This window comes from Salvelinus namaycush, chromosome 21 (assembly GCF_016432855.1).
Source record: "Salvelinus namaycush isolate Seneca chromosome 21, SaNama_1.0, whole genome shotgun sequence".
NCBI classification, from domain to species: domain Eukaryota; kingdom Metazoa; phylum Chordata; class Actinopteri; order Salmoniformes; family Salmonidae; genus Salvelinus; species Salvelinus namaycush.
This window is the reverse complement of record NC_052327.1, coordinates 56,062,465-56,076,517: the sequence shown is the minus strand read 5'-3', so window position 1 is coordinate 56,076,517 and position 14,053 is coordinate 56,062,465. Positions and strand designations below refer to the sequence as shown.

The 14,053-nt window shown below is 48.2% G+C and overlaps 1 protein-coding gene across 1 annotated transcript; it reads right to left on the bottom strand.

Annotated features, from left to right (window-relative positions):
* Nucleotides 1-9,186: 9,186 nt before the first annotated feature.
* LOC120065992 (potassium voltage-gated channel subfamily C member 1-like) lies at nt 9,187-13,029 on the bottom strand. The gene is made up of 2 exons (XM_039017032.1): nt 12,448-13,029; nt 9,187-9,204 (listed from the first exon to the last, which is right to left on the bottom strand). The coding sequence occupies exons 1-2, from the start codon at nt 13,027-13,029 to the stop codon at nt 9,187-9,189; spliced, it is 600 nt and encodes a 199-aa protein (XP_038872960.1).
* Nucleotides 13,030-14,053: the final 1,024 nt, after the last annotated feature.

The window sequence follows — 14,053 nt, the reverse complement described above, 5'->3', positions numbered from 1 at the left end:
TTAAAGTATTTTTACTAAAGTACTTTACACCACTGAACGCCATCAGCACAGCCAGAACGCCATCAGCACCACCAGTACACCACCAGAACCACCAGTACACCACCAGAACCACCAGTACACCACCAGAACCACCAGTACACCATCGGCACCACCAGTACACCACCAGAACCACCAGTACGCCATCAGCACAGCCAGAACCACCAGTACACCATCAGCCCAGCCAGTAGACCATCAGCACAGCCAGTACACCATCAGCACCACCAGTACACCATCAGCACCACCAGTACACCATCAGCCCCACCAGTACACCATCAGCACCACCAGTACACCATCAGCACAGCCAGTACACCATCAGCACAGCCAGTACACCATCAGCACCACCAGTACACCATCAGCACCGCCAGTACGCCATCAGCACCGCCAGTACACCATCAGCACCACCAGTACGCCATCAGCACCACCAGTACGCCATCAGCACCACCAGTACGCCATCAGCACCGCCAGTACACCATCAGCACCACCAGTACGCCATCAGCACCACCAGTATGCCATCAGCACCGCCAGTACACCATCAGCACCACCAGTACACCATCAGCACAGCCAGTACACCATCAGCACCACCAGTACGCCATCAGCACCACCAGTACACCATCAGCAAAGCCAGTACACCATCAGCACCATCAGCACCGCCAGTACACCATCAGCACCACCAGTACGCCATCAGCACCACCAGTACACCATCAGCACATCCAGTACACCATCAGCACCGCCAGTACACCATCAGCACCACCAGTACGCCATCAGCACCACCAGTACACCATCAGCACCGCCAGTACACCATCAGCACAGCCAGTACACCATCAGCACCGCCAGTACACCATCAGCACCACCAGTACACCATCAGCACCACCAGTACACCATCAGCACAGCCAGTACACCATCAGCACCGCCAGTACACCATCAGCACCACCAGTACACCATCAGCACCACCAGTACACCATCAGCACAGCCAGTACACCATCAGCACCACCAGTACACCATCAGCACCACCAGTACACCATCAGCACCACCAGTACACCATCAGCACAGCCAGTACACCATCAGCACCACCAGTACACCATCAGCACCACCAGTACACCATCAGCATAGCCAGTACACCATCAGCACCACCAGTACACCATCAGCACAGCCAGTACACCATCAGCACCACCAGTACACCATCAGCACCACCAGTACACCATCAGCACCACCAGTACACCATCAGCATAGCCAGTACACCATCAGCACCACCAGTACACCATCAGCACAGCCAGTACACCATCAGCACCACCAGTACACCATCAGCACCACCAGTACACCATCAGCACAGCCAGTACGCCATCAGCACAGCCAGTACAACATCAGCACAGCCAGAACGCCATCAGCACCACCAGTACACCATCAGCACAGCCAGTACGCCATCAGCACAGCCAGTACGCCATCAGCACAGCCAGTACGCCATCAGCACAGCCAGTACGCCATCAGCACAGCCAGTACACCATCAGCACAGCCAGTACACCATCAGCACAGCCAGTACGCCATCAGCACAGCCAGTACACCATCAGCACAGCCAGTACACCATCAGCACCACCAGAACCACCAGTACACCATCAGCACAGCCAGTACGCCATCAGCACAGCCAGAACGCCATCAGCACAGCCAGTACACCATCAGCACAGCCAGTACACCATCAGCACAGCCAGAACGGCATCAGCACAGCCAGTACACCATCAGCACAGCCAGTACACCATCAGCACAGCCAGTACACCATCAACACAGCCAGAACACCATCAGCACAGCCAGTACACCATCAGCACAGCCAGTACACCATCAGCACAGCCAGAACGCCATCAGCCCAACCAGTACGCCATCAGCACAGCCAGTACACCATCAGCCCAGCCAGTACACCATCAGCACAGCCAGTAAACCATCAGCACAGCCAGTACACCATCAGCCCAGCCAGTACACCATCAGCACAGCCAGAACGCCATCAACACAGCCAGTACACCATCAGCACAGCCAGAACGCCATCAAGACAGTCAGTACACCACCAGAACCACCAGTACGCCATCAGCACCACCAGAACGCCATCAGCACCACCAGTACACCATCAGCACCACCAGTACACCACCAGAACCACCAGTACACCACCAGAACCACCAGTACGCCATCAGCACCACCAGAACGCCATCAGCACCACCAGTACACCATCAGCACCACCAGTACACCACCAGAACCACCAGTACACCACCAGAACCACCAGTACACCACCAGAACCACCAGTACACCATCGGCACCACCAGTACACCACCAGAACCACCAGTACGCCATCAGCACAGCCAGAACCACCAGTACACCATCAGCCCAGCCAGTAGACCATCAGCACAGCCAGTACACCATCAGCACCACCAGTACACCATCAGCACCACCAGTACACCATCAGCCCCACCAGTACACCATCAGCACCACCAGTACACCATCAGCACAGCCAGTACACCATCAGCACAGCCAGTACACCATCAGCACCACCAGTACACCATCAGCACCGCCAGTACGCCATCAGCACCGCCAGTACACCATCAGCACCACCAGTACGCCATCAGCACCACCAGTACGCCATCAGCACCACCAGTACGCCATCAGCACCGCCAGTACACCATCAGCACCACCAGTACGCCATCAGCACCACCAGTATGCCATCAGCACCGCCAGTACACCATCAGCACCACCAGTACACCATCAGCACAGCCAGTACACCATCAGCACCACCAGTACGCCATCAGCACCACCAGTACACCATCAGCACAGCCAGTACACCATCAGCACCATCAGCACCGCCAGTACACCATCAGCACCACCAGTACGCCATCAGCACCACCAGTACACCATCAGCACATCCAGTACACCATCAGCACCGCCAGTACACCATCAGCACCACCAGTACGCCATCAGAACCACCAGTACACCATCAGCATAGCCAGTACACCATCAGCACCATCAGCACCGCCAGTACACCATCAGCACAGCCAGTACACCATCAGCACCACCAGTACACCATCAGCACCGCCAGTACACCATCAGCACCACCAGTACACCATCAGCACCGCCAGTACACCATCAGCACAGCCAGTACACCATCAGCACCACCAGTACACCATCAGCACCGCCAGTACACCATCAGCACAGCCAGTACACCATCAGCACCGCCAGTACACCATCAGCACCACCAGTACACCATCAGCACCACCAGTACACCATCAGCACAGCCAGTACACCATCAGCACCACCAGTACACCATCAGCACCACCAGTACACCATCAGCACCACCAGTACACCATCAGCACAGCCAGTACACCATCAGCACCACCAGTACACCATCAGCACCACCAGTACACCATCAGCATAGCCAGTACACCATCAGCACCACCAGTACACCATCAGCACAGCCAGTACACCATCAGCACAGCCAGTACACCATCAGCACCACCAGTACACCATCAGCACCACCAGTACACCATCAGCATAGCCAGTACACCATCAGCACCACCAGTACACCATCAGCACAGCCAGTACACCATCAGCACCACCAGTACACCATCAGCACAGCCAGTACACCATCAGCACCACCAGTACACCATCAGCACCACCAGTACACCATCAGCACAGCCAGTACACCATCAGCACCACCAGTACACCATCAGCACCGCCAGTACGCCATCAGCACCGCCAGTACACCATCAGCACCACCAGTACGCCATCAGCACCACCAGTACGCCATCAGCACCACCAGTACGCCATCAGCACCGCCAGTACACCATCAGCACCACCAGTACGCCATCAGCACCACCAGTATGCCATCAGCACCGCCAGTACACCATCAGCACCACCAGTACACCATCAGCACAGCCAGTACACCATCAGCACCACCAGTACGCCATCAGCACCACCAGTACACCATCAGCACAGCCAGTACACCATCAGCACCATCAGCACCGCCAGTACACCATCAGCACCACCAGTACGCCATCAGCACCACCAGTACACCATCAGCACATCCAGTACACCATCAGCACCGCCAGTACACCATCAGCACCACCAGTACGCCATCAGCACCACCAGTACACCATCAGCATAGCCAGTACACCATCAGCACCATCAGCACCGCCAGTACACCATCAGCACAGCCAGTACACCATCAGCACCACCAGTACACCATCAGCACCGCCAGTACACCATCAGCACAGCCAGTACACCATCAGCACCACCAGTACACCATCAGCACCGCCAGTACACCATCAGCACAGCCAGTACACCATCAGCACCGCCAGTACACCATCAGCACCACCAGTACACCATCAGCACCACCAGTACACCATCAGCACAGCCAGTACACCATCAGCACCACCAGTACACCATCAGCACCACCAGTACACCATCAGCACCACCAGTACACCATCAGCACCACCAGTACACCATCAGCACAGCCAGTACACCATCAGCACCACCAGTACACCATCAGCACCACCAGTACACCATCAGCATAGCCAGTACACCATCAGCACCAACAGTACACCATCAGCACAGCCAGTACACCATCAGCACCACCAGTACACCATCAGCACCACCAGTACACCATCAGCACCACCAGTACACCATCAGCATAGCCAGTACACCATCAGCACCACCAGTACACCATCAGCACAGCCAGTACACCATCAGCACCACCAGTACACCATCAGCACCACCAGTACACCATCAGCACCACCAGTACACCATCAGCACCACCAGTACACCATCAGCACAGCCAGTACACCATCAGCACCACCAGTACACCATCAGCACCACCAGTACACCATCAGCATAGCCAGTACACCATCAGCACCACCAGTACACCATCAGCACAGCCAGTACACCATCAGCACCACCAGTACACCATCAGCACAGCCAGTACACCATCAGCACCACCAGTACACCATCAGCACCACCAGTACACCATCAGCACAGCCAGTACACCATCAGCACCACCAGTACACCATCAGCACCACCAGTACACCATCAGCACCACCAGTACACCATCAGCACAGCCAGTACACCATCAGCACCACCAGTACACCATCAGCACCACCAGTACACCATCAGCACAGCCAGTACACCATCAGCACCACCAGTACACCATCAGCACCACCAGTACACCATCAGCACCACCAGTACACCATCAGCACCACCAGTACACCATCAGCACAGCCAGTACACCATCAGCACAGCCAGTACACCATCAGCACCACCAGTACACCATCAGCACCACCAGTACACCATCAGCACCACCAGTACACCATCAGCACCACCAGTACACCATCAGCACAGCCAGTACACCATCAGCACCACCAGTACACCATCAGCACAGCCAGTACACCATCAGCACCACCAGTACACCATCAGCACCACCAGTACACCATCAGCACCACCAGTACACCATCAGCACCACCAGTACACCATCAGCACAGCCAGTACACCATCAGCACCACCAGTACACCATCAGCACCACCAGTACACCATCAGCACCACCAGTACACCATCAGCACCACCAGTACACCATCAGCACAGCCAGTACACCATCAGCACAGCCAGTACACCATCAGCACAGCCAGTACACCATCAGCACAGCCAGTACACCATCAGCACAGCCAGTACACCATCAGCACAGCCAGTACAGGGTTGTGTTGTCCTCTATGGTGATGACCAGGGTTGTTTTGGTCTCTATGGTGACGACCAGGGTTGTTTTGGTCTCTATGGTGACGACCAGGGTTGTTTTGGTCTCTATGGTGACGATCAGGGTTGTTTTGTCCTCTATGGTGATGACCAGGGTTGTTTTGGTCTCTATGGTGACGACCAGGGTTGTTTTGTCCTCTATGGTGACGGCCAGGGTTGTTTTGGTCTCTATGGTGACGACCAGGGTTGTTTTGTCTCTATGGTGACGAGCAGGGTTGTTTTGGTCTCTATGGTGACGAGCAGGGTTGTTTTGGCCTCTATGGTGACGACCAGGGTTGTTTTGGTCTCTATGGTGACGAGCAGGGTTGTTTTGGTCTCTATGGTGACGAGCAGGGTTGTTTTGGTCTCTATGGTGACGAGCAGGGTTGTTTTGGCCTCTATGGTGACGACCAGGGTTGTTTTGGTCTCTATGGTGACGAGCAGGGTTGTTTTGGTCTCTATGGTGACGAGCAGGGTTGTTTTGGTCTCTATGGTGACGACCAGGGTTGTTTTGGTCTCTATGGTGAAGATCAGGTTGTTTTGGTCTCTATGGTGACGACCAGGGTTGTTTTGTCCTCTATGGTGACGACCAGGGTTGTTTTGGCCTCTATGGTGACGATCAGGGTTGTTTTGGCCTCTATGGTGACGACCAGGGTTGTTTTGGTCTCCATGGTGACGACCAGGGTTGTTTTGGTCTCTATGGTGACGACCAGGGTTGTTTTGGTCTCTATGGTGACGACCAGGGTTGTTTCGGTCTCTATGGTGACGACCAGGGTTGTTTTGGTCTCTATGGTGACGATCAGGGTTGTTTTGGTCTCTATGGTGACGACCAGGGTTGTTTTGGTCTCTATGGTGACGACCAGGGTTGTTTTGGTCTCTATGGTGACGACCAGGGTTGTTTTGGTCTCTATGGTGACGACCAGGGTTGTTTTGGTCTCTATGGTGACGACCAGGGTTGTTTTGGTCTCTATGGTGACGATCAGGGTTGTTTTGGCCTCTATGGTGACGACCAGGGTTGTTTTGGTCTCTATGGTGACGACCAGGGTTGTTTTGGTCTCTATGGTGACGATCAGGGTTGTTTTGGTCTCTATGGTGACGACCAGGGTTGTTTTGGTCTCTATGGTGACGATCAGGGTTGTTTTGGCCTCTATGGTGACGACCAGGGTTGTTCTGCCCATAGAAGTAGAAAGACTAGATAGTGACTAGATTCTATTTCTAAGTTCTTGCCCTGGTTGGCTAATCCTAGTTTATGTTCACTGTGACTTAACCTAGTTAAATAAAGGTTAAATAAAAAAAGTAATGAGTGACAACAGAGACAGTGATAGGGGGTCGTTCCACTGTCACGTGATGTGTCCACTGTGATTACTACAGTCTGTAATTAACACTTGTAATAATTAACCACATGCCGTGCTTCATAAAGCTCAAACCTTGCCCTACTTCATTACAATGTGAACCTGAATCACATCTGAATCTGAATCAAACCTGAATCAAACAAAAATCTGAATCTGAATCAAACAGAATTCTGAATCTGAATCTAACTGAATACTGCCTATAATTAACAGACACTGTGATCTAGTCCAAGTCAATTATATTCTGTTCTCCATAAAGCTCTGTCAAACTTCATTGCTGAGGTCCTGTCTTGTTCACACTGAAATGTATGGCTTATTGGCTTTTACAATGAAATATATAGCTTTCACTGAAATATGTGGCTCTCACACTGAAATGTATGGCTTATTGGCTTTTACAATGAAATATATAGCTTTCACTGAAATATGTGGCTCTCACACTGAAATGTATGGCTTATTGGGTTTCACAATGAAATATATATAGCTTTCACTGAAATATGTGGCTCTCACACTGAAATGTATGGCTTATTGGCTTTTACAATGAAATATATAGCTTTCACTGAAATATATGGCTCTCACACTGAAATGTATGGCTTATTGGCTTTCACAATGAAATATATAGCTTTCACACTGCAATATGTGGCTCTCACACTGAAATGTATGGCTTATTGGCTTTCACAATGAAATATATATAGCTTTAACTGAAATATGTGGCTCTCACACTGAAATGTATGGCTCTCACACTGAAATGTATGGCTCTCACACTAAAATGTATGGCTCTCACACTGAAATATGTGGCTCTCACACTGAAATATGTGGCTCTCACACTGAAATATGTGGCTCTCACACTGAAATGTATGGCTTATTGGCTTTTACAATGAAATATATAGCTTTCACTGAAATATGTGGCTCTCATACTGAAATGTATGGCTTATTGGGTTTCACAATGAAATATACATAGCTTTCACTGAAATATGTGGCTCTCACACTGAAATGTATGGCTTATTGGCTTTTACAATGAAATATATAGCTTTCACTGAAATATATGGCTCTCACACTGAAATGTATGGCTTATTGGCTTTCACAATGAAATATATAGCTTTCACACTGAAATATGTGGCTCTCACACTGAAATGTATGGCTTATTGGCTTTCACAATGAAATATATATAGCTTTAACTGAAATATGTGGCTCTCACACTGAAATGTATGGCTCTCACACTGAAATGTATGGCTCTCACACTGAAATGTATGGCTCTCACACTGAAATATGTGGCTCTCACACTGAAATATGTGGCTCTCACACTGAAATATGTGGCTCTCACACTGAAATGTATGGCTCTCACACTGAAATGTATGGCTTATTGGCTTTTACAATGAAATATATATAGCTTTCACTGAAATATATGGCTCTCACACTGAAATGTATGGCTTATTGGCTTTCACAATGAAATATATAGCTTTCACTGAAATATGTGGCTCTCATACTGAAATGTATGGCTCTCACACTGAAATGTATGGCTCTCACACTGAAATGTATGGCTCTCACACTGAAATGTATGGCTCTCACACTGAAATGTATGGCTTATTGGCTTTTACAATGAAATATATAGCTTTCACTGAAATATATGGCTCTCGCACTGAAATATATGGCTCTCACACTGAAATGTATGGCTCTCACACTGAAATGTATGGCTCTCACACTGAAATGTATGGCTCTCACACTGAAATATATGGCTTATTGGTTTTCACAATTAAATATATATAGCTTTCACTGAAATATGTGGCTCTCACACTGAAATGTATGGCTCTCACACTGAAATGTATGGCTCTCACACTGAAATGTATGGCTCTCACACTGAAATGTATGGCTCTCACACTGAAATGTATGGCAGCTCTGAATGGTGTCCGGTGGTCGGGATTTTAGACAACGGTCCGAGTTAAGAGTTATGTGAAACAAATTTTATAATAAAACAAAAACTTGAGGACGAGATGCTGAGCATCTGAGAAGTCGGCTACTTTCACTCTGTTTAATAATAATCACCACTCACCAATCAACTTGTCTTCCCCGTCTGCCACACAACAAGAGCAAGTCAGGCATAAACAATCAATCAACAACTCCAATCTGAACGGCTACTCAATTAATAATCAACTGTATTTCTGATCTTAACGGCGTTGTGTATTCTGGACCTGTAATAACTCGTACTTTTATAGTGGGTGATAACATCAGAGTGTTAACTTCATGTTGATTGGCCGTGTGCCCACCTTATCCTGTAATTATATCAATTGCCATGTCACACAGCTGCATGAGCAGCACGACACACAGGCTGCAGTATTTGGGTAGAGGGTTTCACCTAGCTGGTCTAAAAGAGTGGAAATATGACATAATAAAAACCTTCTACTTGGAGCATGCATTATGATGCAGTTACAATACATTGTTAGACTTGTCATGAGCATGTATGAACCTTTATAATGTCTTATAATCATCTAATACTCATCCCGCCATTTTCACTCCATTTAAAATGTTGATACAGTAACTTACAAGGCTTATTAAAAGTATTATATGATTTCATACATACTTACAACAAGTTATAATGCATTATACCAGCAGGCTTTACTTACAACAAGTTATAATGCTTTATAACGGCAGGCTTTACTTACAAGTTATAATGCTTTATACCAGCAGGCTTTACTTACAACAAGTTATAATGCATTATAACAGCAGGCTTTACTTACAAGTTATAATGCATTATACCAGCAGGCTTTACTTACAACAAGTTATAATGTATTATACCAGCAGGCTTTACTTACAACAAGTTATAATGTATTATACCAGCAGGCTTTACTTACAACAAGTTATAATGCATTATAACAGCAGGCTTTACTTACAAGTTATAATGCATTATAACAGCAGGCTTTACTTACAACAAGTTATAATGCATTATACCAGCAGGCTTTACTTACAGCAAGTTATAATGCATTATAACAGCAGGCTTTACTTACAACAAGTTATAATGCATTATAACAGCAGGCTTTACTTACAAGTTATAATGCATTATACCAGCAGGCTTTACTTACAGCAAGTTATAATGCATTATAACAGCAGGCTTTACTTACAACAAGTTATAATGCATTATAACAGCAGGCTTTACTAACAAGTTATAATGCTTTATACCAGCAGGGTTTACTTACAAGTTATAATGCATTATAACAGCAGGCTTTACTTACAACAAGTTATAATGCATTATAACAACAGGCTTTACTTACAAGTTATAATGCTTTATACCAGCAGGCTTTACTTACAAGTTATAATGCTTTATACCAGCAGGCTTTACTTACAAGTTATAATGCATTATAACAGCAGGCTTTACTTACAACAAGTTATAATGCTTCAAATAAAATGTTACCAAAATGTCTTCGGATGCAAAGTCGTTTCACTATCACCACCATCGAGGACCATAGGACCAGGCCAGATGGAAGCCTGCCCGTAATAACAGGTCCAAGAACCTCGTCTCTCCAACCGTGGAGCAGCAATCTGTGTACCATCTCAGGCTGGAGGTCTGCCATCAGATACTGCCAACTGCTGCTGGTGCTAAAGATCTGGTTTACTCAACATGCTGACCTGACCTATTTAACCAACACTATCTGCCAATATCAAACCTAGCCAGGTGTTCTAATCAGCACTAACTGCCAATATCCACCCAGCCAGGTATTCTAACCAACACTAACTGCCAATATCCACCCAGCCAGGTATTCTAACCAAATTAACTGCCTACCTCCCAGGTATTCTCAAACTGCCAACTTCCCAGGTTTTCTCAAACTGCCAATATCCCAGGTATTCTCAAACTGCCAATATCCCAGGTATTCTCAAACTGCCAATATCCCAGGTATTCTCAAACTGTCCAAATCCCATGTATTTTCAAACTGCCAATATCCCAGGTATTCTCAAACTGCCAATATCCCAGGTTTTCTCAAACTGCCCACATCCCAGGTATTCTCAAACTGCCAATATCCCAGGTTTTCTCAAACTGCCAATATCCCAGGTATTCTCAAACTGCCAATATCCCAGGTATTCTCAAACTGCCAATATCCCAGGTATTCTCAAACTGCCCACATCCCAGGTATTCTCAAACTGCCAATATCCCAGGTATTCTCAAACTGCCAATATCCCAGGTATTCTCAAACTGCCAATATCCCAGGTTTTCTCAAACTGCCCACATCCCATGTATTCTCAAACTGCCAATATCCCAGGTATTCTCAAACTGCCAATATCCCAGGTATTCTCAAACTGCCAATATCCCAGGTATTCTCAAACTGCCAACCTCCCATGTATTTTCAAACTGCCAATATCCCAGGTATTCTCAAACTGCCAATATCCCAGGTATTCTCAAACTGCCAACCTCCCATGTATTCTCAAACTGCCCACATCCCACCCAGTTATTCTAGTCTCATGTCCATGAGTAGCCTGGTTGGTGCTGTCTTGCCAACTCCTATGGCCATTGTCACACTCACTAAGACAGCACAGACAGTTCTGGCCCCAGGCTAGTCCAAGAGGATTCATAGACCTTGTTTAACCAAACTAAATGGTACAGATCTGGCCCCAGGCTAGTCCAGGAGGATTCATAGACCTTGTTTAACCAAACTAAATAACCAACATAAATACCAACATCCCAGGTAAGCTATTCTCATGTTCAGGAGGATCTTGGTACAAAGACATGTAGCACCTTTTCACACTATTGTCCCAAACTGAACCATAGGCAAACTGTGCTGTCTTTGATATTTTATTTTATTATTGTCCTTTCCAGTACTGTTCCAGGAACCATGGTGGATGCCAGTGCAGTACAGCTCAGCTTGGCACGGTTTGGCTCAGCTTAGTAAGAAAGGGTTATAATACTCGTGGTGAGATACACTCGGCTTTCTCTGTTTTTTTTGCTGACATCATCTGTGTCCCAGACGGGTTCCCTATTCAGTGTCCTACTTTTGATCAGAGCCCCATTGACCACAATCTAGGGGTGAAAGTAGGCTCGTGGTTAGGATCCATTGGTCAACATTTATTCCTTCCCACCTGACTGTTACAGTAACATTCTCCTGCTGTAGAGCTCCCTGGTGAGTCCCTGGGGAGTAGACTAGCCTGCCATCTCAAGGTCACTCTCACAAAGACCCTCTCCACATCACATGGCTGGAAGTCCTCTATCAATCTCCATCTCTGTAAATCTCTCATTCATCATGAAACCACATATCCATCATTAGGCTTAATATCAATTGGAAAGGGAAATAGAGATTATGGACAGTAGAGAAATATCTCTCTTACTCACCCGTGCATATTTAGAAGAGTAGGGGTCTTCAAACAGAGCCCACATGCGTTTCTGCCAACGACCCCACAGGCCCCTTGCCTTTATGTCGGTAGAGTACCCCTGCGCCAACCTCCTCGTCATCTCATCTGCCTCATCACCAACCCCATCCCCCGGGTCGGTCACGAACTCCGGGTCCTGATCTTCATTACTGGTTAAGTCGAGCAGGGCACCCCCGCCGAAACTATCAAGCGCTTCCTCCGCCTCCCGGTGCTGGCTATAGGTCATCCAGCAGCAAGGCTCCACGTCCGTCTCATCGATGCCCCAGAATGCCAATTCCTCCTCGTAAAGAGGTCCGCAGACATCGGCAGGGCAGTGCAGTTTACCAGTTCGGTAATAGTTAAGGATATGGGCGAAAACGGCAGGGTGGCGGTCGAAAAAGAATTCCTCATGTTTGTCGTCCCAGTCGAAGTGACTAGGCGCGTCGGGTTCGGCCAGACAGGATAAACGGGTGCCGGGCAGGGTACGTAGGGTACCGCGGTATGTCTGGTGCTTGGTCCCTCCCACGTTTATCACAATGCGATCCTTTTCGTCGCTCAAGCCCATTGCGTCCCTTAAGCATGTCTCCAATAAGTTCCCAGCATCACAACGGCAACTCTATGAGCACCGCACGCCACAGTGGGAGGGGGGAAAAAAACGCATGCAAGTGCAACACATGCACAACCGGGGTTACCAGGGGAGGAAGAGGGAAGAGTTACGTCTAGGCTGCTGCTGGTTGCAGGCTGTATATCCTAAATAGTGCAGGCCTATAGGACTAATCAGCACATATTCCCACTGATGATGCCGGATGCCCCAATGTTTCCACAACCTGTCGTAGAAATCAACCACAAGACCTACCAGAGGGAAAACATTTAAATCCAAAATGATAGCCAGTGTAGCCAATGGCATGCCATTAAAAATGGATGGTGGTGGTTTAAAGCCACAACAATGGATGGTGGTTTAAATCCAAAAGGTGAAGAAGATAAAAATGGGTGTTGTTCATTCTTTCTAATCCGAATCCAACACAAAGACTGTCTTTCTGTTGTGGTGGTTTTGGTAGAGCCAGTTAATGATATTCATAGACTGCAAGGTGAATGCGGGTGTGTGACTGCTTGCCGTGGTGCTGAAAGGACAGCACCAGTCCCTCCCTCTCTCTCTCTCTCTCGGAGACACTCTGCTTGCTATTTAGAATGCTATCCGTCCTCTCGTGTATCTACTGTCGCTCACCTTCGACCCGAAAACGACACATTCAAATCAAGTTTTCCGTTGAACGAAACAGTTGGACAGCAACCGGTAGCTTTAGCCTACTAGGACTAGATCAGGCGCCGCGCATTTTCCCGCGCAAGATGTCTGTGACTGTAATTATCTTCAGCGGGGTAAATTGTTGTTTTCACGTATGCATTTTTGGCGGATCAATGCCTGTGATTCCCTCGTGTTCGAGACTGCAGGAGAGCGAGTAGTCCACTGTGACACCACATGAAGTATGAACACGGAAGGACAGGAGGCAGGAAGGTAACGCGCACGTCCTCTGTTCTCTGTGTTCTCTGACTGAGCAATGCTTGCGGTGATGATTCTCTTGAGAATCCTCAGA

Excerpts from the sequence above, each read along its gene's own strand:
- LOC120065992 (XM_039017032.1), bottom strand. The coding sequence starts at position 13,029 with ATGGGCTTGAGCGACGAAAAGGATCGCATTGTGATAAACGTGGGAGGG.